General features: G+C 37.2%; 2 protein-coding genes, 1 long non-coding RNA gene and 2 pseudogenes across 3 annotated transcripts; 3 read left to right on the top strand and 2 right to left on the bottom strand.

Annotated features, from left to right (window-relative positions):
* The first annotated feature begins 796 nt into the window (after positions 1 to 796).
* Positions 797 to 3,687, top strand: LOC130992932 (uncharacterized). The gene is made up of 3 exons (XR_009091492.1): positions 797 to 1,036; positions 2,818 to 2,879; positions 3,449 to 3,687. It is a non-coding gene; the product is annotated as an uncharacterized LOC130992932 (long non-coding RNA).
* A 272-nt stretch (positions 3,688 to 3,959) lies between these two features.
* On the top strand, positions 3,960 to 4,436 carry LOC130994210 (uncharacterized). Its single transcript, XM_057919245.1, has one exon. It carries the CDS (start codon positions 3,960 to 3,962, stop codon positions 4,434 to 4,436), a length of 477 nt encoding a protein of 158 aa, XP_057775228.1.
* Positions 4,437 to 12,535: 8,099 nt separating this feature from the next.
* Positions 12,536 to 14,609, bottom strand: LOC130992899 (REF/SRPP-like protein At1g67360; annotated as a pseudogene).
* Positions 14,610 to 20,108: 5,499 nt separating this feature from the next.
* Positions 20,109 to 22,733, bottom strand: LOC130992887 (monodehydroascorbate reductase 4, peroxisomal-like; annotated as a pseudogene).
* Positions 22,734 to 23,294: 561 nt separating this feature from the next.
* LOC130994211 (uncharacterized) lies at positions 23,295 to 24,742 on the top strand. Its single transcript, XM_057919246.1, has 2 exons — positions 23,295 to 24,104; positions 24,188 to 24,742. Exons 1-2 carry the CDS (start codon positions 23,295 to 23,297, stop codon positions 24,740 to 24,742), a joined length of 1,365 nt encoding a protein of 454 aa, XP_057775229.1.
* The last annotated feature ends 819 nt before the right edge of the window (positions 24,743 to 25,561 follow it).

Raw genomic sequence — 25,561 nt, forward strand, 5'->3', positions numbered from 1 at the left:
GAATTGAGTTGAGATTTTATTTTATTTCCGACTATCGGGAATAGATTTACCAGATACCGAGTTATCAGAGATTGACTGACCTATTAAGAAAATAGGAATAATGAGTTGACATAGAATCGAGGAAGAAAGAGTGAGAACCTTGATGACAAGAGTCGGCCCGAGAGATGTCTAGTTTGTTTGTATTTGCCGACTGCTTTGATGTGACATTATGTGAATCTACGTGACTAATTGATTATGTGATTTCTGTGACGTGTGTCATTATGACCAAGTTATTATGATTTTTATTTGAGACTTTAGCACTTGAAATTTTGATTAAGTTTCCAAAGCAAGTGCGGTTTATTTTTACCAAGAAATCGAATGATGCCGGTTTATGGAAATTTTTTCCAAGCATAATATTTTTTTTAAATTATTTTCCCTATGATGAGGAATATTATAATTGAGTGAGTGCACTAATATTAGTGCTATAATTATTTTATTTTGGTCACATGAATAATTGTGCTATGGTATTTTATTAATGAGTGACACTTCCATAATTATTGTGATTATTAATTGATCACCCTTCTCACATTTTTCTTTAATTTCCCTACCATATGACTAAACACCATATATTGCCAAGTGTAGAGATTGAGAGAGTAGAGATTGAGAGTGTAGAGATTAGAGAGAGAGAGCAAGGCATTAATTGCCAATATTCTTTAAAGATTTTCAAATCTTTCCAAATATTCTCAAGATTATCAAATCCTCTTTAAAGATCACAAATCTATCCTAAGATTTCCAAGATCAATTCATATCTTGCTAGGGAAATTCTCTCTCTCCTTCACTCCAAACTTTCGACCACCACCTCTCTCTCCTCTCTCTCACATTTCCACCATTGACAACCATTAACGAGACCTTGGGAGCTTCACAAAATCACACCAAAATCACAAATCACCCTCTAAATCTTACACTAAACACTTCCACCTCCTTGAATTCAAGAAGATCTTTGGAGTTTGATCTTCAAAGTTAGAGAGAGAAAGTTTGATATTTGGTGTAAGTTTGGGTAAGTGAGCTTTAAATTCATAGATTAAACTTGTATGATGTTATATATGAGTATATTTGAAGGATTGAAGCAAGAAATCACCCCCTCTCTTATTCTTCATAATTTTCGAAAAAATGGGTATCTTACCCTTCAAAAAAAAAAAATTCTTCTTCTTTCCTTGAATTGGGGTGAGAAAAGTGATCTATGATATGTTTGGTGATGTTTGATGTGTGTTTTGAAAAGCTATGCTTTGAGATTCAAACTTTGATGGGAGTTAGTTTACCCAAAAATGGAAACTTTTGAGTCAATGAGTTAAGTGATGAATTGATGATGTAATTGAGTCCATGAGATGTATATGATGATGATTGATGGAGTAATTTGAGTATAAGAGGTCAATTGATGATTTTGATGTGAGTTAGTTTGCTAAAAATAGGGATATGTGTATATATGCCCTTATATGTAAATTGATGGTTTTTATGTGTGATTAATTGGTTAAAAAAAAAGAAAGATCTATGAATAGATTAAAGATTCATATGTGTTTATAAATTTTCAAAGAGTTTAGTTTAGTAAAAATTAGGACTTTTTGGTCTATGTGTTATTTAAGTGATTTTGCTTAAGATATATGTTTTTAAGCATGATAGTAGTGTCTTTGTATATTTGATTAAGTCTATTGTAGGCTAAATAAAATTTTGACTTGAGTTAGTTTATGTGATTTTTTGAGTTATGTGATGTAAGAGGTCATACATGAGTGTTTGAGTAATTTTGTGTATGAGAATGAAAAGAGAATTGAATTGATGCGTTCGTTGAAACGTTTTACTTGAGATGTGAGTTTATGATGAAAGAAAAGAGTCGAGATTGAGTATTATGAGTATTATGTTGTACTTGAATGTTTTTGAGTGCTATAAGTGCTTAAAATGAGCTTTGATGAGTTTGCTTTGAAGGAATGTTGAGTTGAGCATGTTTGCTTGTGTGTATGATTTCGGAGTCGTTTTTCACGACGCACTGACTCACTGTTTTCGAGGGGTTTTTGATACCCAAACACCATGAAAATTTTATGGTAAGTATATTGGAGAGTCTGGAGAATACCGGTAAAATTTCAAGTCATTTGGACTTCGTTTGCTATTTTTATAAAATGTAAAACAAAAACTGCTACGTTCTGCCGAATTGTTCGGTGAGTAGCCAATAGAGTCATCGTTTCCAGTAGCTTTCCTTAGCATTCTGGAACCCATATTTTTGTGGTTGAGACCTGAGTGTCTTAGAGAAGTACCCACCAAATTTTAGACCTTTTTGACAACGTTTACTATTTTTCAAAAATCAAACTTTTCGGTTGCTAAAAACTGCCGAATATGGTAGACTGTAGTAAAATAGTCATATCTCCTAAAATACTTGGAGGTTTTGATCCTACTTTTTTTTAAATGAAACTAGACTCAAAGAGGTTTCGTTTGGTATATGTTACGACCCTAGGAGAGTTCTGTACAGAGTCTGGTGAGGTTTTAAAGTTGAGTCAGTGCAGAGTGAAGTTTGTTTTTGACTTGTCTATGTGTGTTTTTCATATGCTTAAGTGTTTATACTTGTTTATGTGCTTGATTGCTATTAGTTTGAGCCGAGTTGAGAGTTAAGTCGAAAATAGGACGTATGAATCCTTAGAAGTTGAGTATACCTAGGGATTGAGTTTTAATGGGTAAATAGACGTTGAGTGAGAAGTTATATGTGGTGATGAGATTGGATTTAGAAATTGAGTTTCTGACTAAGGTTTGTTTTATCACATGAACCTTCGATGACGATGATGATGATCTATGAAGGCCCGAGAGAGACAAAGAAGTAAGTCACCTGTTTTCTTTCAAAGTTGAGCGAAGGACTTCAGGTGGGCATTATTTTTATATTACGTATATAGAGATCCCCTGCATGACGTAGGCCTCTTATACGATATTGAAGTGAATAATATGTTTTAACTGTTCAATTCCAATTTAATGAAAATTTATTAATGATGAAATGATTGAGTTAAATGATATTTGAGAACTGTTTGACTTGCCAATTTTTGATGTTGAGCTTGTATGTTACCCTCTACTGATGAGACGAATTCGGTCCTGCCTCAAGCGGGATTTTGTGCACAGAGGTGACTGTGAGCCGTCTTCGGGTCGGCCGGTCACGGTACTCGAGAGGGAGGCCTACTTCTCGGTACCTTTGGTGATAAATTGTAGATGTGGTACTTACATGTTGAGTATTTTGATTGCGCAATCGTTCATTTGATTAATTATGATGCTTATGTTTGAGATTCAGCTTTCACAGGTTTATTTATACTAAAATCCCTGTGATTTGCTTAAAACGGTGGCAAGTTCAATCTATAGCTCTAAGAGCAGCTTTTATTGTTTTTCGGCGTATGTCCACTGAGTATTATGTACTCACGCCCTGCATGTATTTCTAAACGTGCAGGCTAAGCAAGGAGCGAGAATGGTCTGGTGCTGGTGGGGATTCGTTTAGCAGATGTATTTACTTTATCGTATTTCCTTTTTGTCGATAAAGTCTTGATGAATGAGATACTTTGTTTTCTTTTGAATCAAGCAATGTACTCGCGGTTATATGTCTTCATACATATAATCGACTCGTCTTTTGCTGCGATACTCTGAATATTATGATTCCTTATGAAAAATGAGCTATAGCCGTTTTGTTTTTGTTCGTGAAATTCCTGATAATTTCGAAGTTATGACGATGTTGACGTTTATACCCCTGGAGTTGATTTATGGAGTTTTCCTTAGCACTTTTTCATACGAGCTTCCGCTTGATGTTCGACCTATTCTTCTTATCTTTTATTCTTTTAAAATAGTCGTATCGATACTCGTACCCCACTATCACTAGTGTCGGGAAATCGGGCTGCGACAATTGGAGCTTGAGGCTAGATGACGCACTCTGGGCGTACAGAACTGCCTACAAAACCCCAATAGGTATGTCACCTTATCGTCTAATCTTTGGGAAGATGTGCCACATGCCGGTTGAGTTAGAGCATCGCGCATATTGGGCCGTGAAAGAAGTGAATAAGCAGTTGCCTAAGTGTGAGGAGGAAAGGAAGTTTCAACTTCAAGAATTGGAGGAAATTCGTCTTGAAGCATATGATGCAGCCATGTGGTATAAAGAGTGCACTAAGATGTGGCATGACAAGAATCTGCGAGGGAAATCCTTGAAGGTCGGGCAAAAGGTACTCTTATTCCAATCGAAGCTGCGTTTAATGCCCGGAAAGTTGAAGACCAAATGGGTTAGTCCGTTCGTGATTCAGTCTGTCTGCCCAAACGGGGCGTTTGAGATACGCAGCCTAGATACGGCGAAGACATTCACCGTAAATGGACAACATTTGAAGCCGTTCTATGATGCCTCCTCTTTAGTTCCAGCGGAGTCAGTTTCGCTGTTGATTCCGGGCACTTTTTGAGCACTTGAGCAGTCGAGCCGACGACGTTAAATAATGGCGCTTATCGGGAGGCAACCCGACGTTCTTTCCCTTTTATTTCCCGTTTTGCTTTCCTTTTCTTTTAATTTTCGCATACTTTAATTTTCTAGGAAGAGTTTAATTTTCTTTAAGTTATTTCTTTTCTTTACGTTTTAGTTTATATAAAAAAATCGAAAAAATATATAGAATGTGTGGTTGAATTGAGCAAAATTTTGCTAAGTGTTGGACATATTCTCTATATTTTCAGCAGGGGCTAAGTTGCAATTATGGAAATCTAACATGGGGGTTCTTTTGCAGATAAGGATAAATGGGGGTCAATTTGCAATTTCCAAGAATTGGGGCCCTTTAACTCTAGTCAAAGCTTCCCCACCAAGCCACAATCCCCCCCCACCATTCGAATTCCCTCCCTTTTCGACTTCCCCTCCGACTGCAACTCTCACCGCGAGTCTCCACTCCCTTCTCCAAATTTCCGACCACCACCACCACTTACGCACCACCGCACCATCTCTCTTCCATTTTCGGCCACCACCACCGCCCTATCGACAGAATGGCGCCCAAAATGAAAAGAGGACCTGCGAAAATAGCCCAGCCACCCCTTCCAACCGCCGCCGAGCGCGCCCTCGCCAATGCCGCGGTCCTGCCGCTGATCACTAATTTCTTAGCAACAAAAACTGCAACTAACACAGGCAATTGTAGCAAATAATAAGCAATCGAGTATCGTATCCTCAGGGACTGACACAACGAAATAACTCTAGCTATCTCCTAAACAGACTATAACAGTAGACAGGCAACAGAGAGTAGGAAGGTTTGATTAGAACTAAATTCAAATAACAACAAATAAAATAAGGTAAAAACTCAAATAATAAAAGACTCTAACCCTAGGGATGTACTTTTACTAATTAATTACATGCATTTAATCTATTGATTCAATTACCAATTTAATCCAACCCTGGTGAGAGATCACATAACTATTCACAAGCTTCTCTAACGAACACCTATGAAAGTAGATTAATTTACCCCCCTTCACATTCAAGACTCCAAGGAATAAATTAACTCTCAAGCGTACACAAAGAATAGCTCCCTATAGTTTCACCTATCTCATTCAAGTGTCAAGACTACTACTATAACATGCATTCCTGAATCGGCTGAACAATTATCGCATTCAAGTCTTCAAATCGAACAACTAGACATGTAAATTATTGGCCAAATAATTCACAAGAAATTAAGCACCAGGAATCATGAATCACAAGTTGGAGGGCAAATTGATATCAATAAATCATACACACATAATTAACCAGCTATGTACAAACCCTAGGTTCATATTAACGAACTAGCCAGACATTGTAAAATAAAACATAAACATAATTAATAAGAAAGCAATTGGAAAAAAACTGAATTATATAGAAACTGAATAAGAACGAATGTAGCAGCTTGAATCTTCAATCTTGTGGAAATCCAATCCAAGCAGTAAAAACTGTAAAGCAATAAATTCTAAAGCTATGAAATTGAGAAAATAAAGTTTAGGACTGAAAAAGGAACCCTAGATAGGTCAAAAGATGACCTATTTATAGGCACAGGGGATAAATACAGTACAGAGCTCGAAAATACTGATAAAATCCGAAAATCCCGCAAAATCCCGAAAATTCGGAAATTCCCGTCCGGCACTATTCACTGCTGCGCGCGACTTTCTTGTTTCGGCCATATCTTCCTCGTCCGAACTCGGATTTACGAACCCTTTGCGCTCACGAACTCATATCGAGATGATCTACAACTTTTATTTCAGACAAGTTTTCCAAATTCGAACTCAATATTTCTGCAAAAATCATCAAAGTACGACCAAGTAACATATTTCACAAGATAAAACAATTTAAGCACAAAACAATCATCCAACACTCAATTTCCTATAAAATTAACATCATATGAACATTAAAAACTATGGAAACATGAGTGTTATCAGCCGCCGGGACCAGTGCCGCCATCAACCGCCGCAGCCCAAACCACGCCTGCTGCTCCATCTCCAACCACCGCTGCAGAACAGCCACCGGAGCCAGCGCTGCCGCCCACCGCTGTGGCCCAAGCCCTAGCTGCCGCCCCCTCATCGTCAACTGCGCCCGCTTCCGCGTCGCCAACACAGCCCAGCCCACGAAGAAGGGCACCAGCGCGCCGTCCGTCTGCTGCACGAGCAGGGCCCAGCCGTGCCCTAGCACAGAGCTCGAGCTCCGATGAATCGGGTGAGCCCGATTCGGATTGTGAAGCATCAGCGAGCCTAGAGTCCATAGCCGAATCGGTCGTCGATTCCGACCTTTCATCAGTGCAGCGGGAAGACGTGGCCGCTCCCCTTTCTTTTCCCGTTGAAATCCACAACGAAATCGAAGTCGATGTTATCCTCGACTTCCCAACTGAAGCAGAAAGGAAGATGGTCACGGCGCGACGCATCAAGATGTGCTCGACAGGTAAGACGCTGAACTTGGATTCTCTTCACCCTTTGAACTTTGAGCATCGTTTAGTGAATAATTTTGAACGCATTGGGTGGTCTTGGCTGTTGGATATTCCCCGTTTTCCAGTTTACAAAGAGTTAGCATTAGAGTTTTTCACTTCCTTCAAGTTCAGGGATACCACAGATGTTGATGCCAAGTGCATATCTTTTAGACTATGTAACATAATGCATGAATTTTCCTTAACTGAATGGGCTGTAAAACTTGGGATCTGTAGTCTAGAGGAGGCCTTAGGTGTTGATTTTCGCACGGCTTTATGTGGTATGGGGACGTCAGAGTCCGATGTTTTTAACTCCGAATCCTCTTGGACTTTACTTGCTAGAGAAGGTGCTAGGCCCTTCGATGCATCTAGGTCCACAACATCTGACATTGTACATCCCACTTTGCGTGTCTGTCATTTATTCATTTGTTACAACTTGATGGGGCGGTCCACTACTATGTCAAAGTTGAGTAGCATTGACTTGTTTTTCTTGCGTTGCATGAGTGAGGGCGTGAAAGTAAACTTAGCATATTGGATTGCTTTTGCAATTCATCACATACGCACACATCCTGCTCGTCACCTCACTTTATGCCATTTTCTGGGTGTCTTCATCGGTCGTAACATGGATTTGACAGTTCATCCATCGTGCATGTCTCTGTGCAAGGAGCCTTCCTCCTTTGACTTATCCACCATACTTGATGCTCGTATTGTTTCACTTACTCCTGAGGGCGAGCCTCATTTTTCTGAGCCGGGAGAGAACCTCCCGAGCATTCATGTCCCTACAGGTACAGGTACGGTGGAGACTCTTACAGAGGAGGTGAAGGGCTTGCGGGCCGAGTTTGTGGTGTTCAGGGACAACGTGACGCAGCAGCTCGCTCAAATTGATGGGAACGTGGCCGCGCTCCAGCAGAGCATATCTGATTTGAGTGCCACGATTCGGGCAGAGTTGCAGCGGCAACGTACACGGTGACATCCTTCCCCTTCGTTGTTTCGTTAGTTGTTTTTGTTCTTATTTTCTTGTTCTTGTTTCCTTGTTCCTTGTGATCTGTTGTCTCCTTCTTTCTGCTTTTTCTTTGTTTGCTTGAGGGCAAGCAAAGCTTAAGTGTGAGGAGGGTATGTCTTTTCAGTTGTTGAGTCTTTTCAGTTTATTTTGCTTAAGTGTTGGGTATTGCTTTGTTTTGTATTTTGTTGAAGCCAAGTATTGCTAGATTATTGATGATTATGAACGTTTCTTGCCTAGTGGAGTCTTGTTATTAACTTGGTGATTTAATAAACTGTCAAGTGGTAAGTTGTGATCTGAAATTTGGTGAATTGTTGAATGAAATTTGGGATGACGAAATAAGGCAATAATTGAATGACTTTTAACCCGCACTAAATGAGATTTGAGCCTGAAAACAGTAGAGCATTCTCTACTTTGTTCTTTCTGAGAGAATTATTCATAAAGTTGCGATATCATGTGTGTCATGTGTAATAAATGATAGAGGGCACTAGAGTGAACCAATTTTGGCCTGCGTTTCATTGCCTAGCCCGTACATTAACCCCTAGTGAGCCATTTTGAAGCCTTGACCATTTTTGTTCATATGAGTCACTTAATATTTAGCCAAGGCCTGTTTTGACCTTCTTTTGGCCCTATTGTGCATGTTTAAAGTTGAATTTTCATCCTGTTTGATTTCTAGAGGAAAGGAAGATATGTGCATATGTTTAGTCTGCCTATGTGGAACTACGTGCTGAATTTCTGTTCTGAAAATCTGGAGAGACGGTCTGTTTGACCAAACGAAGGCAGAAGCTATACTTGATGGGTTATGATTGTTGTGTACGTTGATATGTGCTGAAAAATTGGTGCAAAAATTCAGGAAAAAAGGTGCCAAAAAAAAAAAAAAAAAGAAAAAGAGAAAAAGAAAGAAAAAGAGATTGCACCTAAGTGAGTTGAGAGTATACAGTTGATGGGTGATGTTCTTTTGTTCGTTTTGGTTTTCCTCAGATGCATGATATCTCGTTTTGATTTTTCTTGAAGCCTAGGTACCCTGTTTAGATCCTTCCAAAATCAAATAATGGTCCCTAGCCCCATTACGCCAAATGAGAAAAGACCCTCTTGAGTTACAGAGTAACCACTTTATATCGCGACTGCGTGAAGCATGTTTATGAGTGGCTGTCCGGAGTTAGTGTAGGGAGTGAATGAGTGAAAACTGTGAGATATATTTGATTTTTGCCATGAATATGACTGAATTGATGATGAGGATCCACTTTGATGATTATAGTTGCTAATTGACAGTTGAGAATTACTTTGTGAAGTGGCATGATTCTACTTGATAAGGGAAGTTTGTGAGCAAAGATGATTTGGTTATACTTGGTTGTTCTTGTGTCGTGTTGTCGTGTCTTTCTTCTTTTAAGTTTTCTTTCTTTAGTTGAGTCGTTAGTGTCGAGTCAAGGGGAGGATGTGTTGAGATTGCTATTTCCACCTTTAGATTTTCTTCACTTCATACTTGAGGGCAAGTATGATTTAAGTGTGAGAAGGTTTGATGTGTGTGAATTAGTTATCTTTTGCCGTGTCGTTTTTATGTTGTTTATGCTCGGATATTACCCGTTGTGTGCACTTTTGATGTAGGAATTGCATGGAGGAGAGTCGAGGCTCGTGGATGGAAGAGATGGTGGAAATTTCAAGAATGCATGAAGAATTGGTGAAATTGTGGAGAGAATTAGAGATTAGGCTTTGGAAATAATTATCTTGTAATTTATTTAAGCCTAATACTCTTTTAATTAAGCTTTTTTTTTGGGCTTTAGTTTTTTTGAAAGGGCCGAACCCACGTTGATTATGGGTATTCGGCCACTTAGGTTGATTGCTAGTGTTTTAATTCCTAGGGGACTCTTAGTTTTTGGGAGTGCCGCATATAGTATTTGATTAGGAGAAGGATTCTTTATTTTTTATTAGACCTAGCCGCAAACTTGGACTTAGATTATTAGGTTTGACTTTGGTTTTAGTTTTCATACACTTTGCTTTTATGAGTACAGACGAGTTTTTCCAAAATTCCATGCAATTTAGTTTATACTATTGTTTTTCTAGCCTTTGAATTGTGGAGAAGATTGCGGCTGTAGTGTTCGACCAGTAGCACGGTTTCTTTCAATTTCGATTGGTGATCAGTTTTAATTCTAGCTATTTATATTTTCGTTCCAATTTTATTTCTTGCAATTTCGATTTGTTTATTTTGTGTTTGATTATTATTATTATGTTTTCTTTTAATTCTTTAGTTATTGTTAATTTAATTATGAGTAGCTAAGCTTTTAATTCGGTGAGAATAATGAAACTCTAATTTAATAATCTGTGAGACCTAATTGGTTTTAAAATTGATTCCTATTAATTTCGATTAATTCCTAGGTTTAAAGATAATTCCAATTTTATTTAGAGTGGATTTTTAAAATGACCACTTTCATATTGTAAAATTAAAAATTGTCTACTAAGATAAAAATATTAAAAAATGGCCACTGTTACCAAAATACCCTTCCACATTAAAAATTAAAAAAATGTCCACTTTACATCACCCCTTTAAAAAATCCCGCAATTCACAACCAGTGTGAATTCACAACCAAAATTTTTTGGTTGTGAATTCACAACCAAAATTTAATTCACAACCAGTCGAATTCACAACCAAAATTTAATTCACAACTAGAATTTTTTGGTTGTGAATTCACAACAAACGAATTCACAACCAGATTTATGTTGGTTGTGAATTCACAATCAGTCGAATTCACAACCTGAATTTAATTCACAACTAGAATTTATTTTGGTTGTGAATTTGAGTTTTTAAAGTTTGAATTCACAATTAAAACTGTAATTTATTTTGATTGTGAATTTATAGATTTGGTTGTAAATTCAAGAATATTAAGTTGTGAATTCATCGACCTAGTTGTGAATTCAAGAACATTAAGTTGTGAATTCATCGACCTGGTTGTGAATTCTTAAATCTAATTGTGAATTCACAACTGAACTGAAACACTAAATTCACAACTGAACTGAACTGAAACTAAACTGAACTGAAATATTAAATTCACAACTAAACTGAAACCCTAAACCCTAGTTGTGAATTGTTACGATTGTGAATTCACAACTGAACTGAAACACTAAATTCACAACTGAACTGAACTGAAACTAAGCTGAACTGAAACATTAAATTCACAACTAAACTGAAACCCTAAACCTAAACCCTAGTTGTGAATTGTTACGATTGTGAATTCACAACTGAACTGAAACACTAAATTCACAACTGAACTGAACTGAACTGAAACTTAACTGAAACTGAACTGAATTGAACTGAAACATTAAATTCACAACTGAACTGAAACCCTAAACACTAGACCCTAAACCCTAGTTGTGAATTCACAACTAAACTGAAACTGAAAATGAAACTGAACTGAACTGAAATTGAACTGAACTAAACTGAACCCTAAACCCTAAAAACTAAACCCTAAACTCTAAAACCTAAACCCTAAACCCTAAACCTAAACCCTAGTTGTGAATTGTTACGATTGTGAATTCACAACAGAACTGAACTGAAACACTAAACCCTAAACCTAAACCCTAGTTGTGAATTCACAACTGAACTGAAACTGAACTGAACTGAATTGAAACTGAAACTGAAACTGAAACTGAAACCGAAACTGAAACTGAACTGAACCCTAAACCCTAAAAACTAAACCCTAAAACCTAAACCCTAAACCCTAAACCCAATCTAAACCCTAAACCCTAGTTGTGAATTGTTACGATTGTGAATTCACAACTGAACTGAAACTGAAACTGATCTGAACTGAACCCTAAACCCTAAAAACTAAACCCTAAATCCTAAAACCTAAACCCTAAACCCTAAACAGTCGAATTCACAACAAGAATTTTTTGGTTGTGTATTTACAACCAAAATTTAATACATAGCAAGAATTATTTGGTTGGGAATTCACAACCAGTAAAATTCACAATCAGAATTTAATTCACAACTAGAATTTATTTTGGTTGTGAATTCAAGTAGTTGTGAATTTGAGGTTTTTAAAGTTTGAATTCACAATTAAAACTAGAATTTATTTTGGCTGTGAATTCTAGTTTTAGTTATGAATTCATAGATCTGGTTGTGAATTCATCGAGTTGGTTGTGAATTCAAGAACATTAAGTTGTGAATTCATCGAGCTGGTTGTGAATTCACAACCAGTCGAATTCACAACCAGAATTTATTTTGGTTGTGAATTTGAGTTTTTGAAGTTTGAATTCACAACTAAAACTAGAATTCATTTTAGTAGTGAATTCAAGTTTTAGTTGTAAATTCATAAATCTGATTGTGAATTCAAGAATATTAAATTGTGAATTTATCGAGCTGGTTGTGAATTCAAAAACATTAAGTTGTGAATTCGAGAATATTAAGTTGTGAATTCATAGATGTGGTCGTGAATTCAAGAAAAATAAGCTCTGAATTCACAAATCTAGTTGTGAATTCAAGAACATAAAGTTGTGAATTCATAAATTTGATCGTGAATTCAAGAACCCAAATTATATGCTTCAGAATACAAAATTTTAGGTCCAAGAACATGCCAATTAAGCTTCATACTTTAGTCTTTAGCCGACAAAATTAATAAATAATAAAACACTTTTACATTCCTCAAAATCCAACAAAACAAAAGCGAGACTTTTGGCCCCTAAACAAACTCAATGCAAGTGAAGTTCAAATTGTAGCATTTTTACAGTAGTCTCCACATCAAGATATGGAGCAACTTCTTCAGCTGTCACAACACTGCCCTTAGAAGCTCTATACTGACCAATCTGCATGAATTAGCAAATCATAATTATCACAGAAAAAGAAGTTGAAAACAAAGGATCATAACCATGAAGCCAGCTTAACGAATGTACTCAAGCAAAAGAACCCAAAGGAAATGTTAAGCAGCTTAACAAAGAAAAGATGAAGGCTTAGCTCATATCAAACAATTCATCAATTCTCTAAAAAAGAAGAATTGGATTGACCGCAAATAATCAAACTCGCCAACAAATGGACTGATCAACATCTATTCTAGCTAGCTACATGATTTTGGTATTTCTACTCCTGAGAGTGCAAATCATATTTTCAACCTTTAGATTCTAGTGCTGAAAAGGACAAAGTGCATATCCCATGTCAAATTTCTCATCTACACCATTTCCCATGGAAAATAAAGGGATGAATTACCTAAATCTCAATATGCCAATCGAATATACAAGTCATAACCACCATAAGTAAATTTCTGAGTATGAGTTAAGTTATCAAGAAAGCTATGTTTATCTGAACCTGAGATAGGTACAGGTTACCCAAACCATCATAAAACAACTCCTAACAAATTTATAAATGACCGACATATTTGCAGTAGGCTCTACAATAACATACATGAATATGCATGATCCAAGTGAAACTTGAGCATCAAAGACAAACCAAAGAGATAAGCGTCCAAGCTTCCATTTTGCATATATTCATAAACAAGCAATTTTTCTTCAGACTCCACACAGCAACCAAGAAGTCTGATAAGATTACGGTGCTGAAGCCGTGAAATCAGCTCAACCTCATTCATGAACTCATCCACCCCTTGGTTAGAGGATCTAGCCAGCCTTTTTACAGCAATTTCTACTCCATTTTGCAATCTCCCCTGAAAAGTAGCTATGGAATCACATTAATTTCCCGACCAGATCCTTAACCAGACTATTGTACTTCTCCGACCAATGCGTGGCTGTCAGAACAGCTATCTCCTCCAACATCCCGTGCAAGGCCGGGTACTGTTAGGCCTTGTACCACGCCACGGCCAACCCGCTTACGGCAACATCCTTTAAGATTCTACCAGCGTGGGAAATGGCTGCAATCGGACCCTCTGCTTTAGCTTCCTCGACGAGCTCTTGCAATACTCGCGAGGCTTCATTTGCTATCGACTGAGCCTTTATCGCCGCACCCTTTGCAGTAGGCGGGGCACATTCTTCGAATTTCAAGCTTGCTTCATCTGCCTACACATTATCAAAATGAAAAAACTAGGCCAACTTAGACAACGGATTGAAGTAGTAGCTTAGTTAAAGCAAACAATCCAAAGAAAATGCACACACAATATATAGATAGCATCCCATCAACGCTTTAACAAATCAGCTGCTGAAGTAGGTAATAAATCAAATTAGGGAAACAGATTATGAGGTATGATCTTTCACAACACTTGCACAATGATCTCTCCCAATTATACAATGATGATTAACACCGATTCAAAATTAAAAAACCCTAATTACAATTTAATTTCAATTGCAGCAAAATAATTAAACCAATCACTCATGCAAAAAACGCAACCGAGTGAAAAAATGAGAACACGCAGCAGAGATCTCACTTTCCTGTCGAGAAAAATGAGGATATCACCAGGAACGCCTTTGAATCTCTCGAAAGCGTGCGCGGCTCCCTCCGTCTCAGAACAGCAGCGTGAAGCCGCCGCCTTATCGCCACCTGAAACTCTACCCCTCTCTAACTCTGGTGACAACCACAAGGCCGCTGCCCTATGCGCCGCCTGAATCTGAATGGGCGGCGTCGTTTTCAGTTCTGCTAGGGCGGATACGCCGAGGCCGCGGCGGCGGCACTTCGCCGAAGGAGAGAAAGAAGGAGGGAGGGAGAGAGAGAGCGAGAGAAGTGGGAGAGCGTAGAGAGAGAGAACACGTTAGAGAGAGAGTATTTTGACTGGCCATTTTTTAATATTTTAAAGGGAGGGGTATTTCAGACTTTTTGCTCAAAAATTGGCCATTTTTTAATATTTTTATTTCATAGGCTAGATTTTAATTTTACAATATGAAAGCGGACACTTTTATATATTAACTCTTTTATTTAAGCCTGATCAACTTAAGTTTAATTGGATTATAGTCAATTAGCACCTCCAATCCGTAATTGTTGGAATAGGGCTGATTAGTGGCAAAACTACCATGTTCGTAGTAGGAATTAATTGGTATATTAATTATTACTAGCGTATCTAGGATAATTGATATAAATTGGGTTCCTTCACCTTAATGCTATTAGAATATTAAATCTAAGACTGGCGTATCCAGCTAGGTTATATTTTAATAAGGGAAATAGACAAGACTAGCGTATCTAGCTGTCTATCGACACAGTAAGTAGGAATTGGGGTATGTCAGTGCATATCACGGTATCCTATAACTAATTGGTTAATAGGGATTAATTAATTATTGCATCGAGGATCAGAGATTAATTTAGTGTGGATTTATTTGAGCCGAATTACCTTCTTTATTGATTTATTTCTAGAGTATTTTATTTGATTTAATTTTGTTTTCTTAGTTAATTAATATTTTCTCCAAAGTTAAAGCGTGGTGGCATCACCGTTTTTATAGATTTAGGGAATTGAATGGTTTTTAACTGCTCTCTGTGGGATCGACCCTGCTTACCATTAGTACTAATTTATTTTGGTAATTCCGCAGGAATTATTTGGTGGTTGGCGACGTCCACCAGTGATCTATGTGTTAATTGATTAAATTGGCTAAGTTTAATTGTTATTAAGCATGATAGAAATGATAATTAGGGATCAATTTGGTTAATTGTCAAGAATGCCTAAAATTGGTTAAGTTTAGTTTGCTAATAATTGGGAACTTTTTATTAAAGAGATAAATACTTGAATTGATGATGTTTATATGTTAGTTAGACTACTAGCAAAGAGAAAGCATGATTAATTTGGTTAATGATGTTGATTTGTGAAAATTTTCCGAGTTTAGTTTGCGTGCATACATGAGATCTTGTATATAAGATGAGTTATGAGCCAAGCATGTCTATATGTGATTTTTTTTTTATGATTATTTGAGCTTTAATATGCGATATGAGACGAAACGGACCAACCCCTAACGACTTATGTGTTGGCCGAATGTAAGGAGTAAAAGAGGAAGTCGATGTTTGAATTTTCTTGAGTTATATGATTATGTATTTATGTTCAGGGGCGGAGCCAGGGGGGTGCCCGGGGGGGCTAGAGCCCCCTCCCCCCCCCCCCCCCAAATTTTGAAAAAAAAAAAAAAAATTTTTTGTTTTTTAATAATATGTCTAAAAATGTTGTTATTATTATTATTCTATTTGTATTTTAATAAAAAAATGTCTAAAATGTATTGAATGCCCCCAAAAAAATTTTAGCAAATGTTTTGAACTATATTATCTATGAAAATGTTGTTATTATTATTATTATTATATTTGTATTTTAGTAAAAAATGTCTAAAATGTATTGAATGCCCCCAAAAAAATTTTTAGTAAATGTTTTGAACTATATTATCTATGAAAATGTTGTTATTATTATTATTATTATATTTGTATTTTAGTAAAAAATGTCTAAAATGTATTGAATGCCTCCAAAAAAAATTTTAGTAAATGTTTTGAACTATATTATCTATGAAAATGTTGTTATTATTATTATTATATTTGTATTTTAGTAAAAAATGTCTAAAATGTATTGAATGCCCCCAAAAAAAATTTTAGTAAATGTTTTGAACTATATTATCTATGAAAATGTTGTTATTATTATTATTATTATATTTGTATTTTAGTAAAAAATGTCTAAAATGTATTGAATGGCCCCAAAAAAAAAAAAATCGGGGGCTACCGCCCCCGAACCCCCATTACAGTTCAGCCCCCCCCCCCAAAAAAAATCCTGGCTCCGCCACTGTTTATGTTATTGTGTATGATATGAGCTTAATTTGAATTTTTGAGAATTTTACATCGAAGAAGTCCAGAGTCTAGGTATAATTGCTTGTATGTTCAAGTTTGGAGTCATTTTACAACCTTTTCTACCTACTGTTTCGTTGGGTTCTTGATACCCAAAGACCTTAAAAAGTTTATGGTAAGATTATATGAGAGTCTTCAGCATACTGGTAAAATTTCAAGTCAATTGGACTTCGGTTACTATTTTTATAAATTGGAAAACCAAAACTGCTACTTTCTGCCGAAATGTTCGGTGAGTATCCAATAGAGTCACCTTTTCCTGTATCTTTTCCTAACTTTTGGAGCCCAAATTTTTATTGTTAAGACATGAGTGTCTTAGATAAGTAATCACCAAATTTCAAGCCTTTTCGGCAGCGTTTACTATCTTTCAAAAATCAAAGTTTTTAATTGCTCAAAACTGCCGAATATGGTAGACTGTAGGAAAACAGTCATATCTCCTAAACTACTTGGAGTTTTTCATCCTACTTTTTTTTGAATGAAACTAGACTCAAAGAGGTTTCAAATGGTATAGGTCACGACTCCCTTGGAGTTCTGTACCGAGTCTGGTGAAGTCTTTAATTCAAGTCAGTGCAGAATGATGTTTGTTTGTGACATGTCTATGTGTGAATTTATATGCTTATGTGATTATGCTTGTTTATGTGCTTGATTGCTATGAGTTTAATCCGAGTTGAGTGTTAAGTCGAGAGTAGGACTTGTGAATCCTTAGGAGTTAAGTATACCTAGGGATTGAGATTTATTTGGGTAAATAGAAGATGGGTGATAAGTTATAGTTTGAGACGAGATTGGACTTTAGTAAATGAGTTTCTAACTGAGGTTTATCTTATCCCATGAACCACTCCGACGTTGTGACATCCGAAGATACGAGTAGAGGACGGAGGTAAGATCGTCCAAGTACTACGAGAGTAAGGTAAGTTTGTCAGGTGGGCATTATTTTGATATACCTATTATACGAGCTTTCTTAAATGATATGATACTTATGATTATGAATTGAGTTAATGTTACGCTTGAAACTAATTGACTTGCCGAGTTTTGTTAATAATGACTTATGTGTTACCCTCTACTGATGAGACGGATTCGGATCCTGCCACAAGCGGGGTTGTGTACACAGAGGTGACTGTGAGCCGTCTATCGGGTCGGCCGGTCACGGTACTTGAGAGGGAGGCCTACTTCTCAGTACCTTTGATGATGAGTAGTGGATGTGGTACATACATAATGAATGTTTAAACTGCGCAGTTACTTTATTATGATGTTATGATTTGCGAAATTGCATGCACATGTTTTTCTCTAACTAAAACCCCTGTGTGTTGCTTAATGTGGCAAGTTCAATTTATAGCTCTAAGAGCAAGCTTTCATTTGTTTTTCGGCATATGTCCACTGAGTACTTTGTACTCAGCCCTGCATGTATTTATAAATGTGCAGGATAAGCGAGGAGGAGGAAGATCGGTCTGGTGCTGGCGGGGACTTATTTTGGACGACATTGTTCCTTTTACCGTATTTATATTACATACGGTGGCTTTTTGATGTCGATGTTTATATTTTGGACTTAGTCAAGAAGTATACTCTCGGCTATATGTCTTCATACATATAGTCTGTTCATGTTTTGCTGCGAGACTCTGTAAATTATAAACCTTTGTAAATTTTTAACTATGTCCGCTTTGTAAACTTTGTCGAGAATCCCTGCACTTTTGAACTTATGAAGCTGATAATATTTGTGTCTTTGAGATGATGTTATTGTTGTTCATCTTTGCATGTTTTGTTGTGAGCTTCCGCTTGTTGTTTGATCTAGTTCTTCCTTCTTTACTTCATTCTTTTATTTAGTCGTATCGATACTCGGTCTACGCTATCACTGGCTAGACGTCGGGCTGCGACACTCGTGAGGTTGAATAATTAACTATAATTAATCTTCTCATCTTATGGTGTTCTAACCCGCTTGCTATTTAAACAGATCTCGCTCTATCTAATCGATTAAAAGAAAATAGCTAAATCGATTTATTCGCTTAGTAATCTCGTAATAATTAATCCATAATTAGAACAACTGATTCAAATTAATCTGGCTTAAGTAAGTAGGAAGAAAATAATAATAATAATAATAATAATAATAATAATAATAATAATAATAATAATAATAATAATAATAATAATAATAATAATAATAATAATAATAATAATAAACCAATGATTAAAAGGCTCAAACATAAGGCAACCTAATAATTAAATATGTAAAAGTGGACCTGAATTAAATAAGTCATGGTAGCCCAGTAAATAAATGAATGAAAATGAACCTGAATAATTAAAATGAAAGGTCCAACTGAAATAATTCATTGGCTCAAGTAATTAAATAAATCTGGGCCCAAATGAAATAGTAACAGCCCAACTGAAATAAATAAATGTGGCCCACCACAATTAACTGATAAGGCCCAAGGTGAAATAATATTTCAGCCCATATCATTTAATATTATTAGTCGATCAATTAAAGGGTAATTTTAAACACAACCCCAATTTTCTCTTTATAGCCCCTTATCAAAAATAATAATTATTATTATTATAATTTTACTATTATACCCTTATAGCCTATTTAAAATTTTTAATAAATTAAAGTTTATAAAATTAATTTGAAATAAGAATAATGTGTACAATCTCTTAACATATAAATCATGTATAATCCCTATCTTGATTCTAACATTAAAAATACTTATAAATAACCCTAATAACTCTATCATTATAGCCCCAACTCAAAATTTTAATTAAACACTTCAGAGAATAGACGCAGAAAAGAGACAAGCAGACGCGCAGAGACGCAGACGTAGAAAGAAGAAAAACATTAACATAAGGAAGAACAAAGTTCAACATCATCTTCAATTTGTTTATGTTGGAGTTTGAAGATATTTTGCTTTTTAAGATGCAAAATTTAAATGAGAGTTATGAAAGCGAAAAAAGTCATATGTTGAAAGTATGTGTAAATTTTTCTTCCCTAATGAATTTAGTATATATTTTTTGTGAATTTGAATCAGAAACGTATTCTTGATTTGGATTTCTAGTTATTAGGTTTTTGATGTTTGCGTTGGGATTGTTTGAAATCTAAGAATAGAAGTGTGTGCTTTCACTTTAGTTTGCTTTGTTTGTACATTATTTAGTCTCTTTTTTTTTTGAGTGAATAGTCTTAAGTTTCACGTGATCTGCATAACATAATGTATATAGATGACATTGTTGTTGTATATAGGCCTATAGGGTGTCCTCTTTGTAAAGAAATTCTGAACGAGTATCAAAGCGTAATACCTTCCCATCAGCGTTAAAAGAAATTCTGAACAGGGTATCAAAGTGTCAAAAGATGTCAAAAGATGTAAGTGCATTTCCAGCTCTTGCGCTACAAGAAAAAATTATTAAGGATATAATTACTTCATTACATGTAGCTGCCTCAAACTCAAAGAAGTCCGAGAACAATTTATTGATATTGATTAAACTTCCTCTCTTTCTGAATGAAAATAAATTGCACAAAGAGTATTGAGCTTTTCTCTTGACATACAAAATGCTACAACAGGTGAAGTGCATTATACAATAATGAATCTTCAACGAAGCAGAAGGCAACTTTTCACCACCTCTTGCGCTTTCTTCCATACCAGTATGCGAAGGCCGCCATAGATGCAGCGACAATAACTCCTGCAGTAGCATGCCACACATGCAGTGGTTTGTCGAGGATGAGAGTAGAGCCACCGACATCTGTTGGGCGTGTAGACAGAGGTTTCTGGATCACGGACAAGGCGTATTCCAAACCCTGGCTCTCGAGCTCAGCCAAGTCCTCGATTTTTGGTTTAAGCCGCGTGGCCTGGGCTAATGCTTCGTACTGTTCCTTCGTTCCACCCTCGAGGAAAGATCCGACCAAATGGCCTTTGTTCATCCAGTACGCTCCAAAAGTATTTCCAGTGAAGTCTCCAAACTGGATGACTTCCCCCGCATTGTCCCCATAAAACTGCCAAGACAAAGTAAAGACCCTGGAGTAGAAGAAGGGTAAATAGTCGAATCCGCCCATCTTTTCAGGTTCCATGATAGTGGCAACAACATGCCTCGCTGCCTTCCGTGCAGAGTCAACATGCTCAAGCCTGCGCGTTTCACCGACTATTTTGACTGGAAAAGCAGCTACATCCCCAATTGCATAGACTGAGCTGTTGCTCGATTGCATTTTTCCATTTACTTTGATTCCCCCCTTTTCCATGGTATTGGCCTTCAAACAGACTTGTGTTTGGACAAATCCCTATACCAATCATAACCATATCTGCAGGAAGCTTGCTCCCGTCTTGAAGATTAATAGCACGGACCTATTAAAAGAGTTGGCCAATGCAAGTATAAGAATGCGTAGTTGGAGACAGATGAAGCCTAACTGAGAGTTGTTTAGTGTCTGATTTCATATATTCGGATAACCAAACAAGTGAAAATTATAATTTTCATTGGACCTTTACATAGTAATGTAGTAACCTTGAATCTTCTAAAAAAAATCGTTTCCTCAAAATTCACTCTCAAGGGTCAAAATTTTCTTTTGAATTTTCTTATAAAATGATGTGCCAGTTTGAAACTGGGCCATAATGATGCTACCAGGGGTCGGAAGTTGCAAAGAATTAAACAGGCAAACGGAAGAACAGTAATACCTTCCCATCAGCGTTAAAATCGAATGATGTCAAGACAGTTCCTTTGACAAACTTCACCACTTTGCAAGATCGCATCACATCTACAAGTCTATCCGCGTCAGCCACATCTCGCAAATAACACACATTAGGTGCATCTAAAGCATTTACACCAAACTCTTCAAGCTTCAAAGCCTACAAAATGATGAGAAACAATAACAGTTATAAACTCTGTCATCTAACTCTTTTAATTACATGAAGTTATGATAGATGTACTTTCACCCTAGAAGGGGGGGGGGGGGGGGTCAAAGTTGACTTTGGTTGGTAATAACTAATAAGTTGTGCCATACATGCAAATGCTTCAATTTTTCATTAGTCAATGAAACACTAAGCCCAGGCATAAGTTCTGAAATTGGCAGATCAACACTATGCTCGGACATGTATCAAATTTACTCGCACTCTGGATGCAAAAAAAAGGATATAACACAAATTCTTGAAAGAAATACAGAATTTGTGGTCCACGTGCTGCTTATCTGGGGCTTAAATTATTCCAGAATCTGCTTCAATAGGACAAGGTTTCATATTACTTCCCATGCATTCGGAAGAACTAGATACACCTTGATATTTGGCCAAGCACAATAACCAGAATTATGACAAAACAATAAGAGGATTGACCATTAAAGTAATGTGTAAATCTTCTCCATTGCCTTCCATTTTAGTGCAAAATAACAGAACTAACGTATTCTTACAGCACAAAACTACCAGAACATGAAAACAGAATAGCTTCAGTTCCCGAGCACCTGTTGCAACGATGAGATATCCACCTGGTTGTAAGAGTTCTCCCACAATCCTGTTAGGCTCAGTCAAATCTCTCTCAATTACCCTAACCCTTCGCCCATCCTTGATTGAAAACAAGATTCCAAATAAACACAAGTCAACAACATGAAGAAATCAGGTGAAATAAAAGGGAAACGGATACAAATTCCAAACCATTCTGATTTATTTCAATATTTTGTGACCATCTTCATAAAATTATTCATCCATGCATTCAAAATTGCAAAACACAACAATGAACAACCCAACCAACATTCTTGAAAGTGCAAAACTATGTAAAAAGGCGATACCTTTCCGAGAGTGTAAGCGAGGGCGGCGCCACTCCGGCACCCACAATGATGATGTCATCGCCGCCGTCCCTAGATCTGCATTCTCTATCGTTGACGATGGTGGCGGCGGCGGTGGTATCTCCCTTCTTCGACTGCTTACTCTCCTCAATCTTTTTCAAGAACCCATAGAGACAAAAGAGGAAAACCCCCAAAACGGCAAGTAGAACGGAACCCAGAAGGGTAAGATCGACCATTTCATCCAGCAATGCAGGCAGCTAGAGCCAACTGTCTCTGGCCGGCGGCAATGCGGTAGCGCAGCGGCTTTCTCTCTCTACACGAAGAAAAAGTAGTGCTCCCGCGTCCACAATTTAAAGCCCCACTTTAGTGTGGGCACGGAGACTAAGAAAGCTGAAAAAGGTGATGTGGATGAAAGAAAAGGGTAGTGGTTAAAGGATTAGACCACTTTTACTAATTTGTGATTAGGAGATTGTTTTTAATTTTTGGATTTATTTTTATAAGCATTTGTAATTTATTTTACTTATTTTTTCTTTTATAGGTTTTCTGTTTTTTTTATTCTTCCTTCATTTCACATTTATTTTAACTTTGAATTCCTTACTTGTACAAACTGGTGGACTTCGATTTTTTTTTTTAATCTGCTTTTTTTTCTTTTACAAGTTGGCAGCTTTATCAAATTTTAAATAACTGAAAAACCAAATGGAATGAAATTAGCAAATTAAAAGCTGTAGTAAAAAAAGGAGGGAATAGAATATTTCATTGAAAAAACCAAGAAAGAGTACAGCGGTCCCTCCAAAAGTTAGGAGGGAAAATCGACCCCACCATAAACTCTAAAATCACTATAAATACCACTTTAACTTCAGAATGCATTCATTTCTCACCTACTACAAGTAAATCACTAAAATGGCCATTGAATGCCCTAAAATCCAAGATGATGACAGAAACAAAATAGCACAGTGGCTGCTTGAACATAGCATTGGAGGCAAGCTTGAATATGGTGCAAAAAAGGAGGCAGCCCTTCTCTTCAAAGTGAATTTGAAGACCATTTGGAGGATTTGGAGCCAAGTATTACATCAGCGAGCTTGTGGTGTACCTGTCCAGGTAAAGTCCATTAGAAAAGGCATCTCATACAAAAATAAGAAGAGTATTGATGTTGAAAAAGTGAAGAATCTTTATGTGCTTCAAAGATCATCAATGAGAATCATGTCTACAAACCTAGGTGTGTCTAAGTCTTTGATTCACAAGTGGGTAAAGGAGAAAAAACTGAAACCACATACAAATGCTATAAAACCATTTCTTACCCCACAAAATAGGCTGTCAAGGCTTAGTTGGAGCCTAAAACAACTTAGTTCAATAAGTGAGGGTGGTTTTATAAAGTTCCAAAGTATGTACAACACCATTCACATCGATGAGAAATGGTTTTACCTTACTAAAATTAAAGATAGGTATTACCTCATGCCGGATGAAGAGGAACCGTATAGGACATGCAAATCAAAGAGGTACATTGAGAAGATTATGTTTATGTGTGCTGTAGCACGACCTATATTTGACATAGATGGCACAATACTCTTTGATGGAAAGTTTGGCATATTTCCTTTCACAACCATAGAACCAGCTCAAAGGAATTCAAAAAACAGAAGCAAAGGAACCATGGAAGTGAAGCCAATTGCAGCCATTACAAAGGAAGTCATGAAAGCTTGCCTTATTAAAGAGGTAAGGTGTTACAGTTTTTATGTAATTAATGAATGCTATCAGAATCTGTAACGGAATCATCATTTAGCCCCTTTTTTTGGCAGATGGTTCCAATCTTTAAAGCTAAGTGGCCATTGGCAGCAAACAAGCACATTTTTATCCAACAAGATAATGCCAAACCCCACATAAAACCTGATGATCCAGACTTTCTAGCGGTTGCAAATACTGATGGATTTAAAATCCAACTAGTATGCCAGCCAGCTAATTCGCCGGATACAAATGTGAATGGTCTAGGCTTTTTCAGAGCTATACAGACATTGAAAGATCAGAAACCAGCAAGTAATGTGGAGGAGTTACTAAAGAATGTGAAAGATGCCTATGACGAATACCCACCAGAGAAGCTAAATCACGTGTTCCTCACTTTGCAAAGTTGCTATCACGAAATAATCAAGGCAAAGGGTGGGAATAACTGCAAAATTCCTCACATGAACAAAGACAGACTCACAAGACTCGGATTGCTACCAGACTGTATTCAGGTTAAAGAAGCACTTGTGAGGGAAAGTTTAGAGTTCCTAGAGTTGGAAGCAAGTGAAGAAGGTGAAATTTACAACCTTGGAGATGTCATAGAAGGGCTGCATCAAGTGGGTATTACTGAGTAGTTACTGTAAAGTAGTGCAGGGTTTACAGATACAAACACATGAACAATGGCTGAATTAAAACAAACCCTCAGACTATAAAAGTCATCATAGGGACAGCTTACAGTTGGATCAAGTTTAGTACACACTGTTCTAACCCTAGGATATTAAGAAACTCCTCACAGGGCAACAAATATACACAATTGGCACCACAGATACACAATTGGCACCACAGATACACCATTGGCATCATAGATACACAATTGGCACCACAGATACACCAAATGCATGAAACAACAGATAAGGCATCACCAGCCATCCCCACAATGCACATCAAATAAGAATAACAGATAAGGCATCACCAGCCATCCCCACAATGCACAGCAAATACAAATCACAGAAGGCATCACCAGCCATTTCCCACCAAAGAACTATAAACGGAATCAATGAACGAAATCACCTGATTCGTCTAAAAGCTTCTCTCAAGTCAGAGGTTCGCTTGGCCTTCTCCCAATCGCGTTTGAAGGATTCTCTCAGGTCGGAGATTCGCTTGGCCTTTTCCCTCTCTCGTCTGACAGATTCAGAGATAGGGAAGCTCTCAGCTTTGTATTCCGGCGATTCAGAGAGAGGGAGACACGCTGCTTCGGAATCCGGCAGCAACCATGGCGCTGCTTCATATTCCGGCTGCATCGCCTCCGATCCAGGGAGAGGGAGCAACCACGATACTTCTGAGCGATCGAAAGCCGCCGCTTCGCATTCCGGCGGCAACGGCTCCGATTCAGAGAGAGGGAGGCGCGCCGCTTCGGTTTCAGGTAGCAACCATGGCGCCGCTTCATATTCCGG

The sequence above is a fragment of the Salvia miltiorrhiza genome, chromosome 7, assembly GCF_028751815.1.
Source record: "Salvia miltiorrhiza cultivar Shanhuang (shh) chromosome 7, IMPLAD_Smil_shh, whole genome shotgun sequence".
Classification (NCBI taxonomy): domain Eukaryota; kingdom Viridiplantae; phylum Streptophyta; class Magnoliopsida; order Lamiales; family Lamiaceae; genus Salvia; species Salvia miltiorrhiza.